The sequence below is a fragment of the Microplitis mediator genome, chromosome 2 (assembly GCF_029852145.1).
Source record: "Microplitis mediator isolate UGA2020A chromosome 2, iyMicMedi2.1, whole genome shotgun sequence".
Classification (NCBI taxonomy): Eukaryota; Metazoa; Arthropoda; class Insecta; order Hymenoptera; family Braconidae; genus Microplitis; species Microplitis mediator.
The window spans coordinates 25,460,169-25,475,803 of record NC_079970.1 but is presented as its reverse complement, the minus strand read 5'-3'; the positions used below and the strand labels follow the sequence as shown (position 1 = coordinate 25,475,803).

Genomic DNA, 15,635 nt, shown 5'->3' with positions numbered 1-15,635 from the left:
TCCAAAGACTTAAAAATTTAACAAGCTCCTGAAATAGCTCCCCTGAATAATTTATAGGATTACAAGTAATTATGCTAATAATTTTCAAGCTGTAGCTTTATCAAATTTAAACTTTTGAACCCAAAGTATTGAAAGATTCATAGTTTTGTTTCAAACCTTGAGCAAATATTTGAACTTGATTACTAGTGAGTAAAACGTCTGTTTGAGATGGGGATAAATAAGAAAAGTTGTGGAGTAGTTGAAAGATGTTTACATGCATGCAACCTGGTGACAGTTGAGTCCGGCTGGTCTTTTTTTTATTTATTTTTAAGCTCATGAGTACAGAGAAGCCTATGTCATGTACATACAAGTTTTAGTAGTCCAGGTTGTGTCTTTACTTGAGCAATAGCTGGGTTTTAAGGTTACAAGTACTCGCGAGCTTCCAAGTGGGTCAAAAGTCAGCGAATGTCTGCTGTCTATAGATCATTAAATCTAGTTGTGTTTGTCTTTGCTTAATTTACTGCTGGTGTGAGACTCATTTTTAAAAATGAAATCTTTGGTAATTTGTTTTATGGGTTAAGTTAATTTTTCTGTTTAATAAAGCTAATTAAGCTAGTCATATTATAAAAAGTTAGTTCTCTCAATGAGGCGTTTGCTACTTTACTGCATAATTACTGCAAATAACTCGTACACGCAACCGATCGATTAGCCGCTATCGTGGAGCGAAAAAATTTATAAATAGAAAAAAATAAAACAGTTAATAGAAAACGCACGTCACTGTAGTCTATGTTTAAAAGTTGAGAAAACCACACCCGGGTGGTATAGACACGTAGTCGTTTGTAAGTGTGTTAATGTATGAACGTCAATAAAAAATTTTTTTTTGGGGCATGCGAGTCCTGATTTTCTATGCATTTTCTCAGGAGCCAAATTTTATCGGAAGTGAAGCCTGCACAGTAAAAAAGGATTCGTCAAAATTAACATACACCGTGTGTAAAACGAACGTTTTACACTTATTCACATGTTACTTTAACATGTTGTGAGTGTTAAAAAAAGTTACACACGTATACGTTAAAAATAAAAATTTTCCAAGAATTCTTTTGTAATGGTCGACATAATTTTTAACATATTTTGTATGTTGATGTGATAGTAACATATAAAAAGTGTTACTTTCGAATAAAATGACATTTTTGTGTGTTAAAAAATCAATCGATTGTGATAGTTGACAAAAAATAAATACTGTGTTAAATTGACACACAAAAGTGTTGAAAATTCAACACTCAGAATTTTAACACACTTTTTTTTTTACACTTTGACGATTCGTTTTTTACTGTGTGGGATACCCTCTTTTGGCATTCGGAGTTAATATAGTGGTTCGGAGGAGAATTTGACAATGATAGTGACCGAAATAAATTTTTTTTGGGCATGGGCAATGTACCTGAAGGTCGAAACGTTTTTTGCACAACGAAAATTTATAAAATTTCTGTAATTTGACTGCTCAGGGGACTTAAGCGGTTATTTGGGGTGGCTGCAATTTTCGGCTGTCATTCTAGCACCCATGCGAAACATTTTGGAATTCTAGATCCAGTAGATTTTTTATTTTTCATTTCGTTTTTTTATTTTCGTTTCGCGAAAAACGTTCGGATTTTCAGGTGCACCATAGGCAGCGAGTCCTGATTTTCTATAGATTTCCAAACCTTACAAAAACCTTTCGGCTTGTGTTTGCTCTCTTTAATTTTCAATAATCCTTGACTCAAGCTATGGATAACGAAAAAAATATCAAACGTAATGGTTTTCGATATAAAAAATAAAAAAATAAAAATGAATGGAAGATAAACTGGGAAACTCAATATTTGCTGTTACAAAAAACGATAACGTTTAAAAAAGTTTTATTGGACATTTAACATTTAAATTATTTATCGAATATAATTCACATTAGTGCAGTACATAAACAAGTATACCGACAAGTTGAATTAAATTTTATCGGGCTTGGATACAGCAAAATTGATGATAAACTCATTCATAATAAAATAATCCTTGCAACAAAATATTAATAAATTTATTATTTCACTCATCTCGACTCGAAATGGCATTTTTGTCTATATATAGAAATTCAGATATATTTTAATTTTTTATTCATCAAAAATTTTTTAATTTACGCACCGAAAATTTTTACTAACAATAATTTTATGAAAAATATGCAGGATGAATTAAAATATTGAACATAAAGCTTCGGGAATTATAGAACGAGTGATGCCTAGCGTTTATTGATTTTTCTATGAACACGTCACACTTGGTCTTATTATTCTGAATTTTTTTTTTATTCCTTTGTCAAGAGCTAGGACAGTGACAGTAGTTGTCACAGCTAAAATTGAAGGGAATAGTTTTTGCTTGGTATAATATTTCGCTTCCGAAATTAAATCAAAAATTAAGTGACAATTATTTTTTACATAATTAGCAGTGAAATTTCAGTTGAAATATGATTTTTCTTATTAAATTTATAATATTTTGTGATTAATAATCTCAGAATAAAAAATAATATTCAATTCATAAAATTATTAATTTGAATTTTTTAAATTTCTCCCGGGCTTTTAGTTAAGCTGTCAAAAATTTTCGGAGTGAATGCAAAGCAGATGACTGTATTTATTTAAATATTGAAACTCCGTATAAAAGTTAAATTAACTCCTGAAGGGACTTTATTTTACTATTAAAACTCCGAATCCGAGTGAATGCGGATTTCAATAAAATTCAGATCACTCCGAATTCACTACCGAATTTTCGCAGTATACCATTTAAAAAATTAATTTTTTTTTCCCATTCTTAGCCATTGAAATAATTAAAGTAAAAATATAACAAATGTAAAAATGCTTTTACGAATGTCGGAATTTTGGAAATGAAATAAAATCTCAGACCTCTCATTACTATTTGCAGTCATAATTATAACTTTTTATCAAAAGTATTATTTATCATTTCGAAGAGACGATATGTGGAAGATGTGATTTGTATTTTGTATAAATATATGTGAGTATACTTAATACATATGCAAAATAAGAAAAAAAAAATCAAACTTAATATCAGTGGTATCATTTGAGGCATCATTATCCAATTCACTCCTTACCGCTAATTGACAGTCAGCGAACGTGGCTCTGGTACTTGCGACCTCTTACTGTTACATTCTGTTCACTCATCATACATATAATAAGTACATACATTGCAGCTTAAAGTACACGCAACAACTGTTTTAAAATACTTTCACGGCAATAGTATAAATAAATATTTATTTTACGACTTCAATAAATAATTTACTTCTTAAATTTATAAATAAGTGAACACGATATTTATTACCACAAAAAATAACGCATGGAAAATAGAAGCTATTGGGTAATTAATAATCAGTGACAATAAAAAATCTTAAATGTAAAACAGCCGAGTAATTCAAAAAATAATAAATTTAATTTTTATAAAATAAAATCACCTAGTACATCAAAGCTATTTGTTTAATAGCCACTTAAAAATAATATTGCCGTTGATAGATGCTTATAAAACTCGTGTCTATCTTTACAGCCAGTGGTTTTATTAAGCCATCATATAAAAAGAGAAATGTGCTTTCTGAAGCAGATAGTCTCGAGCATGGCAATTATTACACAATCGGCTCAATATTTTTATTTTTCCCTTCGGAAAAAACAATTCCCTTATTTTTATTATTAATGCCGTGCTTTTTTTATGTCCACTATAACTTTACATCGTAATCTTTGTTGCACAATAGCAACTTTTCTGTCACGTGCAGTTTAAACCCCATGAGCAATATCGGGACTTTTAACGTGCCCGCGAAACTTGAGTAAGTTACTGTCGATAATGTTAATATTTACTTGGCTCAATCTCGACTTGGTTAGATATATAATATAATCCCCTGTAAACATATAGATTGATTATTTACAAGTTTGTTAAACTGCAAATTGAATTTTTTTATATTTTTTGTTTTTGGTCCACAAAATTATTATTAATTTTTTACTATTTATATATTTTGAGCCGAAAAAATTATTTTGTAAATTTTTCTATCATTCAGGTATATTCTTGTTGCGCCGAAATTAACTATGTCTTTGTATTTGTCGAAAAGATTATTCCTTTCCCTATGTTATATCCATTCGTAAGCTTATTTTTTCTAAGTGTCAGAATGCAAAGACGGGCCGTCGACAAAATACTTATACTATTTTTTCATTTCAAATAAAATATTACTAGTACCCGAGCCACCGATAGATGGATAAATATTTTCTTTCTTTTCCACGGTCACACGGGTTGCATAAACCTTTAAGTACCAAATAATTAGTACCTTGATAGACATCTTCTAATTTTCAGTCGTATGTTTTGATTATATACATTATGTTCAGCCTGGATTTAAACCATGTTCTAGTGGTTTATTTTCCGTCTAATAAGGTTTTTTCAACTTTTTCCTTTAACTTCACATAAAATAAACAAGTGCAAACATATATATAAACTATATACCATGTCAGATAAACACAAAGTGTTATAGTGACGCTGTTAAGCTCCATAGTTTGCAAGCACAAATATAAAACTTTTGTCATAATCAGTTTTTGAAGCTATCTCAAAAGTGATAAATAGAGAGAATTGAAAATTGAAAATTGGTTTTTCTGATAATGTCTGATGGTAGACCATCTAGATTACTTTTTTTTTATTGTCTTGTGTATACATATGCATTGGCGCCAAATAGGACTGAACTTCTTTCAAATATACTTTGTCAAAAAGTAACAGAGTTATTGACTTATATGTTTATAAGTTTAATATATATAATTGCACAATTTACAATAAGATTTCCTGGATTGTTTGGTTCTTTAAATAATTTATTCTGTTGGCAATCCAATTCATTGCTCAATAATATTTATTGGTCATATTTCGTTAGCCACCCCGGACTAACAAGAGTTATCTACCCTGCAATTAATCGCAGTAAGAATGTAACTTACAGACGAGTATTCTCGCAGTATAATTTTTAATAACCTAAGTAAAATTTTCGGCCAAATATTTTAATAATTTTGATCTGAATGACTTATTACAGATAAAATAAGTTCAAGTACGACAGTATTTAAAATATCATATTGTTCAGGAACAATTTAACTATTCCATTAAATTTGTATTTCGCGTACTTTTATACTGTCGGTTGAGTACATTCGCGGCTAAATAACAATATACTATATACATACTAGCTATTAATAATTAAACTATTTCGTGCATTTACCCACAATGAGAAGTAACAATAAGTAAAACTCTTTTAATTGCAGTGTGAGAATAATTCGTTGCTAGAATATCTGATCTCTCTTTGAAATAACCTGACCTATTTTTTTATCCCTTTTAAAAATTCTCATCTGTCAGTTGTTAGTTACCAACCAACTACATACTGTACCATTGAGTAAACATCCGATGTTTCTCTTTTTGTATTTTTTTTTTTTTACAGTTTTTTGTTCGTCAAATAAAAAGCTTTTGTAAATTTATGATAGACATATCGTAGGGTTTGTAATTAGATCTCGTTCTTTTCTTGTCGACCCGGAAGTGAAACAAAATATCATATTTTTTTAAAAACTTGAGGTGTTACGTGTTATTCTGTAATTCTTTACCTTTCTATTCATTTATTTTATTTATTTATTAACGTCACCAGACAAAATTAACTTTCAATAAATTTTCCACGAGTTTCTTTAAATTTAAAATTAAAATTAAAATAGCATCGATCGTTTAAAATAATTCACTTGTTAAAAGTTTACGTGGGAGTTGAAGCAAGAAGCATTTTACTCATTGAAGTTAATCGATGCCAGTAAATTAGACTTATAGTTTAAGTTGCCCATAAACAATTCAAGATCAATAATTTATTTAAACCCGAGTTAAATAAAAAACTTATTGGTGTTTGTTTTAATTTTACAGAGGAAGGAGGAATGATAAATGGTGGCGACAAGCAGCATGGTGTATGAGGAGATTGTGGGTGTTAGGGGCAGCTGACCCCAGCCCCCGCGCACTCTATTTACGCGCGACATGCCCCATAATTTAAATATAACGTCTGCTAATTCAGCTAATTCCGGGCCTAACCATCAGGCCTATCCTCCATCTCAACCTTATCAAATTAATGATGGACTCCAACCTGAGGTAATTATCCATTAAAGTAAATAAATAATTAGGGGGAGGGAGGGGCAAAAGAGGGTACTTAAGGAAATACCAAGTTTTCGAGGACTCAAATACGCTAAATCTTTTTTTTTTTAATGATATTCAAAGTAAATAGAAGAAATTTTCAGTTACCGTTGAAAAAAAAAATTTTTCATTTCTGCGGGCAAAGTGGGGTACCCCCTAAAAAAGGTAAAAAAAAAATTTCTGGGTTTTAAACGAATTTGATTAAGTTGAATTTTTTTTTAAGTAATTTACATGAAGAAAAATTATATTTTACATGTTTATTGGATACAAAAGAAGAAAAAAAATTTTTAATAGTTTTTATCATAAAACAAACGTCATTAATATTTTTCAACTGACAATTGATTTTTGAAAAAGTTTACCAAAAAAAATTCAAAGTAACGCTTAATTATATTTACAGAAGTGATTTTGGAATGTTTAAAAACCATTTAAAATATTAAATTTTTTTTTTATCAAATTTTGGGGGTACCCCGTTTTGCCTACCCTACCCCCTTTTGCCCCCCCTTCCCCTACTTAATTATTAGAATAAAAATAATGATATTCGTAATTATTTAAATAGAAAGAACCTGTTGAGTTTGATGCAAGTCATCTACGAGGTGCACCAGCCGAGGTGGAGTCTCTGGTACACAACATCAAAGAAGTTGCTCAGCAATTTTTGTACCACTGGCGAACCTTTCCAATTGTACTGCCACCGCCGTTATCGGCCTGCACTGATGGAGAAGATACATTGGTCCGGAAGAAGCATCACCTGAGAGATTTATTTGTTGCGCCGAGTTTCGACGAGCTCGATGCGGTTGCCGTCGACAGCAAAGGAGAGCCGCGGAGGCTCACCAACAAACAACTCGAGAGTATCCGCGAGCGGGGGTGGGTTTTTTTAAATTACTCATTATTAATTAAAAAACTACATCAATAATTAATAACAATAATGTTTTTTTTTTACATCATATAGTTCGTCCTAATTGCTAGTGTCTTAAAAAATTAGTCAAATAGATTGCGCTTAAATTAATGTAGCAATAGAACATTTACATAATATAGATTTATAAAATAATAGTCATATAGATTTAATAATTTAATAATTTATTTTTTTACTCTCACACGAATTTTAACGAAAAATAATAATAATTTTATTAAAATTACAAGAACGGTTTAATTAAAATTCATTGTTGATTATTTTAAATTAAATGAAATTTGTTAATTGATATTAAATTTAAATGATTAAATATTAATTAGATAAACACTTGACTTTATTTGTTAACGATTTTTGTAAAGCTTGCACAAGGATAAGTATGGAAAGCCGAAGAAACTTAATGCCACTCAGTTGGAGAGCATTCGGAGATGCGGGTACGTTAAACACAATCCCGACACTCCATCATGTTAATAATAATAATAATATGATTCACTGTGTTGACTTTTAATTAATATTAATACTAAATATAATAAAACTTAAATCTGTATATAAACTCATGGGAAATTCGTTTTTAACAAAATGTCAGCGACAACAATTAAAAGTTGAGCTTTTCTCATTCCTACAAGCATGAGGTCTAGATAAAAAAATAAATAATTTTCTTGTAAAAAAACGGTGACGGTTTTAATTATAAATTTACAAAAATACCACAGCGATTGTGTAAACTAGTTTTACTTTGAATTAGCACTTAAGGGGAATGTGTGTAACATTTTTTAAAAATCATACACTTACATACTTTGATAATAGAAGCAATTAAAATATTTATTTAAACATTAGAAAGCTTTGTAAGCCTATACTAGTTTTTAATTAGAAGAATTGCTGTGTGGTGGGAGAAAATAAATAATTTACGCTCTTATGTTAATTTATTATTTACTATTTAATTTAATAATTAATTATTTTAAGTGTTTTCTATCCCAAGTTTTTTACCCTGGTAATCTAATCACCACGTAACTTGTATAAATCACCTTGTGTGTCACGTGTGCGGCAAAAAAGAGCTAGTGTGAGACAGTAGTACAGAAACGTGCGTTGCTAATTGCGCGCGGACATTACCGGGTTTTAAAGTTTTAATGAGGATTTAACTTTCCAGAGAATTCGAGGTGGATTCGATAAATTTTTCGGGTCAAACACACCGATGGCGACTCAGCGGACTTCTCCAGCGGGGCAGAGATCGCAGAAGAGAAACGTTGCTTAAAGATTTAGCTCTGGCAACGAGATTTATCGTCGTCACTGCCAGAGCGCGACTAGTTTCTCATTGTTTTAGTATTTCTCAGGCACTCAAGGCATTGCTGACGGGATTTTTAAGACTTCTTGGTGAGTTTTGTTTTTCTTAAGGTGTTTATAATTTTAAATTCATTGAATTTATGTGATTATTTAATTACAGATATTATTATTGGAGTACCGTCACTCCAAGCGCAAAATTTAGATGGTAAAATTCGTGAAGAGAGATGCCGTTATCTTGTAGCCGAGTTAGTTTGCCGGGTAAGCCGACAGATTTAATTTTTCTTTGAAAGTTTAAAACTTATTGAAGCGAATTTAAAGATGATAACTGATGTCATTATTGTTTTCCATGTACATGAAATTGATGTGTGTTTACAACGTAAGCCTGAGTATGACGATTCGCTGGAATTACTTTGTGGTTTTATACGCAAACAATTACGACGAGCGACGATGGAGAAGTTCGAAGTGGAACGGGAATCATCGCAATTGCTGCCAGTCTCGGTGCCCTTTGTCTTCGGTACACCTGCCGGTACTGCCGTCGACTTGAGATTATTCAGTCGTGATATCATTAGGAAAGCTCTGCCGACTCTGGTGACTATACTGGAACGCGAAACACGCGGATGGTTTTTGCATTTTCGCGAAAGACTTATTTCGGAATTACGAGCGCAGAAGAAAACCGACGAAGAAATCGAACAGGCGAGTATTTATTTTATATTTTATAAGGGAAGAGAAGGGAATGGAATGAGATTTTAAATTTATGTATTTATAATATTTTAGCAAGTCAATGAAGCGGTAATGCGAGAATACCTTCAGCGAGTCTACTCGAGCATACTTTCTCATCCGGATATTCTCGCTCTGGGCGATGGCATAGCCCAGCTCTTGATCGAACAAGCTCAATCGGTGGTGCTGATGCACCGGGCGGTTCAAAATGTCCAGCGAAAGTTGCACCAGACTAAAGAATCTTTGCGGTACAAAATGGAAAGTGAGCATCCGGTTCTCGCGCGAATAGGGCCGTGGATGCGGGACAGAATGAGAGAAGCCGAGGCTAATTTTATTGAAGAATGTGAATGGAGTGCACACGAAGAGGCATTGTCTCTGTGCAATCGACAGAATTTACGTCAAACCGTTTACTTCCTCAATCGTGACTTGACATTCATGAAAGAGGTACTTTAATCCAATCCAATCCAATCCAATCCAATCGATTAATTTCTCTTACTAAAAACTAATAGACCAATTAATTCAATTTAAATTGCAGCGGGAACCAGTTCTGCTAAAAGAATTGCGCAAAGTCAAAACACCGACACGAAGTTTCCAGTGGCCGACGCAAATATGGCTGCCGCGTAACTGGATAGTGAGGCGGAATTTCCAAGGGGTTTCTGAAATAATCCCCACAGTTTTAAGCAACACGCCGACATCGATAACTACCCCGCGTGCAGACCCAAGTCAGCCGGTATTTTTGGTTGAGCGGGAGATTTGTCACACAACAACAACACGATGGCCCATGTGGCGCTGGATAAATTACATCGCACGGACGTGGTGCTGGACGTGGAACGCAATGTTTTTGTTCGGTGTCGCAGTGCCCTGGTGCAGCCGGGTCTCACTGCGTGCGCTTCTGCTGGTTGAACCCTTCACACCGGATTTGGAGCTGAGCCAACTCAATGGGACACTATTCCCGCGAAAATCCTCACAGACACCGACTTTATGTTCCCGATTGATTGCACTCTGGCGGCATATCAGCAAAAGCCGGACGCACTTTGAGACTGAGCCTGACACTGGTAATTCTTCATTTTTACTTTATCTGGATAAATAAATATGTAAATATGTTAATGCGTGTATTGTTTTTTTTTTCTTTTTTTTTTTTTAACAGGATTTATTGGCAAAGGAATGACGAGGCACATAAACAGACTATGGAATTACGGAGTAAAAGGACTTATGGGAACTATGGGTATTCTCTTCCTATTTCCCATAATCTGCATTATCGCGAGTTTCAGTTCACTTGTCATCGCTCTTTCAGCTTTTTTATGGTCTGTTGTTACTATCCTTCCTTATTTGTTGCTTTGTACCACAACTATTAGCATAATAATCAAGTTTTATATTTTATTAACTTTGTTTTTTAGGATGCCGATGGTAACATTATTACTGCATGGATTCATGGCTCTAGTAATGGACCTCGACAGCCCAGAACCCAGTCGAAATCGATATTTAGTTGTAATGGAAGCGCTGGCGTGGAATATCGGTGTCCAGGGCTGCTTACAACCTATAGCCGCTTTAATAGTCGCCGTATGTGTATGTCCAATAATTTCATTTTTGATACTCACGATTGCTGTGATAAGATACTGGATACGAGTGATGTGGGACACTGCGATGTTCCATCTTGTGATTAAGAACCGCGGGCGTGTACCTGCGAGCGACAGTTTCGTTGTAAAGAGAATCGCGGGTCCTGGACTGGCCTCGGATTACTATTATCAGATAAGACCGGAGCAAGCGTTGGCAGCTTTTGAGGCGAAACTTGAACTCGACGAACTTTTGGCTTTCCAACAAGAAACAGAGCGTCTTATTACACAACCCCAGCGTGACTTTACGCAGTTTGTTGAGGCGTGTTTTAGTCCATTTGCCACCAGTTTAGCCAAGACACGTGACCCCTACAAATCTTTGGAGAAAGAGGCGCGTGACTTGGTCGCTGTTCTTCACGAAAAGCTGGACCGTCGCCGCAAGGACTTGCAAACTGGTCTCGGAGTTGCTGTGAGAAGCAAAATAAAGTTGACGACATTTGATCTGAAAATTGTTATACAACAAGCTGCGCTGATGCTGGAGCGACTGTATCCCTCCCACGTGTTGGCGCGTCTCAGCGGTTGCGAGGAAGACTTCTGGGAAAACAAAGGCCTGAGTGTTGGCGACTGGGCCGGGTTAGCCGGTCTCATGTACGCTGATATCTTCAGCTTAGATTTTTTGCAGCCTCTTGACGATACTGACACTAAATTCAAGTTAGAACCACATCCAGGAGTCGATCTAAGTCGTTATACAGAGATGGTCCACAGCACTGAGCTCGGCGGTGTCAATGGATTAGATCTGCTGGGCGCGATTTACGCACCACGTGGTAACATTCAAGTACAGAGCCCATATCTTGAGGTGTCGTACTTTAATCCGCGCGCAAAGCTGGCCAGTAACAGCCGCAAGTCGGAAAAAAGATGTGAGACAAGTTTATTGACTTCACCAAGATCAAGACGCAAAACAAATTCGGGATTATCCGTCAGTGATGGACGCTGGCAACCATGGAAACGTGAGATACGACCTTACAGTGCTGAAAAACTCGTAATACCGCTTCCCATACCACATCCAGCTCATATTGCAGTAAATATTCATAATCGTGACTCTGAAGACCCTATTGATCTCGACTCGGAGCTGTGTCAAAACATTCTCCGGGCGATTGAAGAGTCTCCGGGTGAGATGGCGACCGAGTGCGTCGGCCGTTATCGCGGAGGCGGCGGTGACTCGAGCTTCGACTCGGTCGCGTCCCAGTCTTCAGTCTCACTGGAGACTGGTCTGGACAAAGACAACGATCCCGAGGAGACTCTGCACGAGGGAGAGATCAAAGAACAGGGAGAGACTTATCACTGGACACTTTCTAACTGGGGCGGCGGCATGGCTAGACGTAGAAACAATTCGGGATCCATTAAAGTTGATCTTGCGTCACCGGAAGACGTTACTTTGGACACTGATACCACTAGGGTGATGTTCAGCACTTACGGTACGACCGTTTAAACTTTTGACGTTCAATGCTTCCTCATTCTATCATGTTAAATTATTTTTTTTATTTTATCATTTTTTTTCAAGTGACTCGTGTATTCGTTAGTTTTTTTTTAGTTTATTTATGATAAATTTATAATAAATGAGGGCTCAAGATGTTGATATTACAGTGAATTAGTCTTTGTTTTATATTTTTTTTAATTTAACGCAGTTAAATATTTTACTGGTTATAACAAAATGAATTTATGTATCTTTGAATCTTAGATATTTTTTTTACTGTTAAAAAAATTATGAGGGCAATTCATTTGTTTGATATTTCACTTGCCATAAAATATATTTATTTGTTACTCCGTGTAAAGTAGAAAGTAGAAAACTACATTATGAATACAACAGTTACAACAAAAAGAACAATTAAGCGGGAAAAATAATTAAGCTTTTGTAATATACTCTCTAAGTTTTATTGTATTCTATTCTATTATACTTTTTTATTATTTATTTTAATTATTATTTAACCAACAATTGATAATAATGTTTTGAATAATCATAAATTAATGAATGCATTTAAAATTAGACGCACATTTTTTAGACTAATCGCGATTAGAAAACCAGCAGAGAATCAAAATCGTACTAGTGACCAGATAGAATTTATTTACTTTATAATTTAATAAAACTGCTTGATAAATAAATAAATAAATTAAAAATCTAAATAAATGAAATAAGACGCAACTGCACTGAATAATCAGCGACATCGAGCCGTCATTTGCGAGACTCGTAATTATGATCGACACGAGACATCTTTTATGTACATAGTTAAGTTGTTATATTCAAATAAAAATATATTAAAAACAATTAAGACGTATACCAAACAGATAAAACTAAACAAATAAACAATAATTATTATTATTATCATTATTATTATTAAATAATATTAAAAGAAAGCTCTCTTCTCGATGTTTGAATTTTGTGTATTCATTTTTACGCGCGCCTCAAAAACGTCAGTTATTAATAAATTTCTAAAAATAATATTCCGTTATTGTATTAATTAAATAATTATATTTAAATTTAAATATAAAACTCCATCCAAAGTACGTATAATTATAATTAATTAATATTAAATGTGTTGGTACTGTAGATGGAGTACAAAAAATCATTTTTTAAATTAATAACTATTACACATGTAATTGTATTTACATTTGTCATGCATTTTTTTTTTAAGGGCATTCTCAGGCAGTTCCCTCCATTTTTTAAAAATATGCAATGACTTTTAACTTTAAAAAAATTACTTACAGTTGTTGTCAATTAGGAGTTTAAAATTTTAATTATAAAATTGACACGAGATTTTACTGGAATTAATTTAAAAATTTCGTTTAACTCTTAATTGATATCAACTGTAAGTCATTTTTTTTTCAATTCATGCTTTCAAATTTTTTCAATTAATTGATAAAATTTTGACAAGCTTTTGACCGTAAAAAGTCATTAAAAATTTTTGAAAAGTGGGTGGAGGGACTGCCTGAGAATGCCCTTAATTAAAAGTACTAAAATTTTGAAATCATGTGAGCAAAATTTTGAACTGTTTGTAGGCTCAGTAAAAATTTAATTAAATGAGCACTGAGTTTTTAAAGTTTTTATTGGGAACTGAATTTAAATGATTTGTTTATTAAAATTCGCCATAAATTTAAATAGTTATTATTGCAATCATGTAAACTTGATATTTAAAATGCTTAACTGATTATTAAATTAATAAAATAAAATTTAATAAACAGCTGGTATGGTAATTAATAGAAATAATTAAACAGTGTCCATCCATAAATAAATATTTAGAAGTAACAGTACAATTTTATGAAATTATAAATAAAACGATGATTATTTGATGGATAAATACGGGATTTAATCAAAAGTATTTACATTTGAGGTGTGCGTTATTTGCGATTTATTATTAATGAAAATAAAAATTGTCCATGACTTTTTAATAAATAAAAAAAATTAAATTAATAAATTTGTCTAATTATTTCCTTAAATACAAATTATTTATTACAATACTTCAATCAGCCGCCCAAATATACCAATCGTTCATTTTATATGTCTAATAATTTTTGGATTTTTTTTTTAGACGACAAAACACAAAAAAAAAATGTTCGAAAAAATAGCACCTGTAGTTTTTAAAATTTTCTACAGCTGTATATTTTTATTTTATTTTTTTACAATTGATTTGTTGAAATACGAAAATTCAAAAATTTTTAAATGTCTGCTAACTTCAGGATCATGTGTAAATGTAACGATTCTGAAGTTAGCAGACAGTTACAAATTTTTGGATTTTTTCATCAACAAATAAATTACAAAAAAAAAGAAACTAAAAATATACACATGTAGAAAATTTAATAAACTATAGGTGCAATTTTTCAAAATATTTTTTTTTTATAGTCAATCGTTTTTAAAAAAATTCAAAAACTGTCAAACGCCTGCTAACTTCAGTATCATTAAATGTAGCAGACATCAGACAAATTTAAAATTATAAATAAATAGAACCAATAATTTTAAAAAATGCACTTATTAATTTTAAAATTTTTAAAATGTGCATTTTTTTTTAATTTTATTTTATCAATTATTTACCCCACTTATTAATAATTTTAAATTTGTCCGATGTCTGCTACATTCACACTCACTCATTTTATTTATTAATAATTATTTTGTAACAATTACCGGTCCATTAAAGCCAATAAACTGCTGACAGTAATAAATTAACCAATAAAAATTCAGCATCAATAAATTGAAATTTCTATTGGCCCTTAAATCGCGCCTCGGTCGTTGTCATGCGCACGGACTTGTTTAAAAAAAAATAAAAGCGTTAATTTTTTTTTTAAACTGCGCGCGTCAAATAAAACCCATACCACAAAAAGAGTAAACAATAGATTATGTAAAGTCACCGGGTGATTATATCAACGTGTATGAGAAATAGTTTATTACTCAATAGTGCTTTAAATATTTACACTAAGTGCAGTAAAAATTAATAGACAAGCATCAGGTGGAATATTTAAATATTACTGTGTGTTCTATCACGTAAATTTTAAATTATCAGTCGGCACGCAATGAGTGCAGACTTAAGGGCCTCGGAGGATCATCATCATTAATCATTAATAGTAAAAAAAAAAAAAAATAAATCCAAATGAATAAATTCAATATCGATTATTAATAAAATAAACAAGACAAGTATTTGAAAATTCATTTATCATTAATCATAATTTAAAAAAAAACGATAGCAATAATTATTTAAAAATCAACAATGACAGTAATAATTTTTTAAATTCAACTGCGTAGATAACGAAAGTTAATAAAAGGGTCCAACGTAACATCAAGGACAAAGACTCGCATCGGGACGTGGGTTAATCAATAATATAGCAACCCTACGCAGCAAATACTCAGGAGAGTCCTTACAAGATTTGTGTGCGTACTCATATACACACACACAGAACACGAGTTGTTTACTTCAGGGTGGATCATAACACGGATGACCTTGAAAAGACGATCCAGGGTCACATGACACCAA

General features: G+C 32.5%; 1 protein-coding gene across 2 annotated transcripts in view; it reads left to right on the top strand.

The window, feature by feature from the left end:
* LOC130663501 (uncharacterized) overlaps positions 1 to 12,603 on the top strand; it is a 32,126-nt gene extending 19,523 nt beyond the window's left edge. The window contains exons 2-11 of one of the 2 annotated variants that reach the window (XM_057462755.1): positions 5,905 to 6,123; positions 6,722 to 7,026; positions 7,432 to 7,503; positions 8,214 to 8,437; positions 8,508 to 8,605; positions 8,729 to 9,040; positions 9,122 to 9,508; positions 9,600 to 10,119; positions 10,212 to 10,368; positions 10,462 to 12,603. In XM_057462755.1, coding sequence (XP_057318738.1) covers positions 6,013 to 6,123; positions 6,722 to 7,026; positions 7,432 to 7,503; positions 8,214 to 8,437; positions 8,508 to 8,605; positions 8,729 to 9,040; positions 9,122 to 9,508; positions 9,600 to 10,119; positions 10,212 to 10,368; positions 10,462 to 12,106 — 3,831 coding nt within the window. In that variant the 5' untranslated portion in view covers positions 5,905 to 6,012 and the 3' untranslated portion in view covers positions 12,107 to 12,603. The remainder of the gene's footprint in view (positions 1 to 5,904; positions 6,124 to 6,721; positions 7,027 to 7,431; positions 7,504 to 8,213; positions 8,438 to 8,507; positions 8,606 to 8,728; positions 9,041 to 9,121; positions 9,509 to 9,599; positions 10,120 to 10,211; positions 10,369 to 10,461) is intronic. The other variant, XM_057462756.1, reaches the window with a different exon arrangement.
* Positions 12,604 to 15,635: the final 3,032 nt, after the last annotated feature.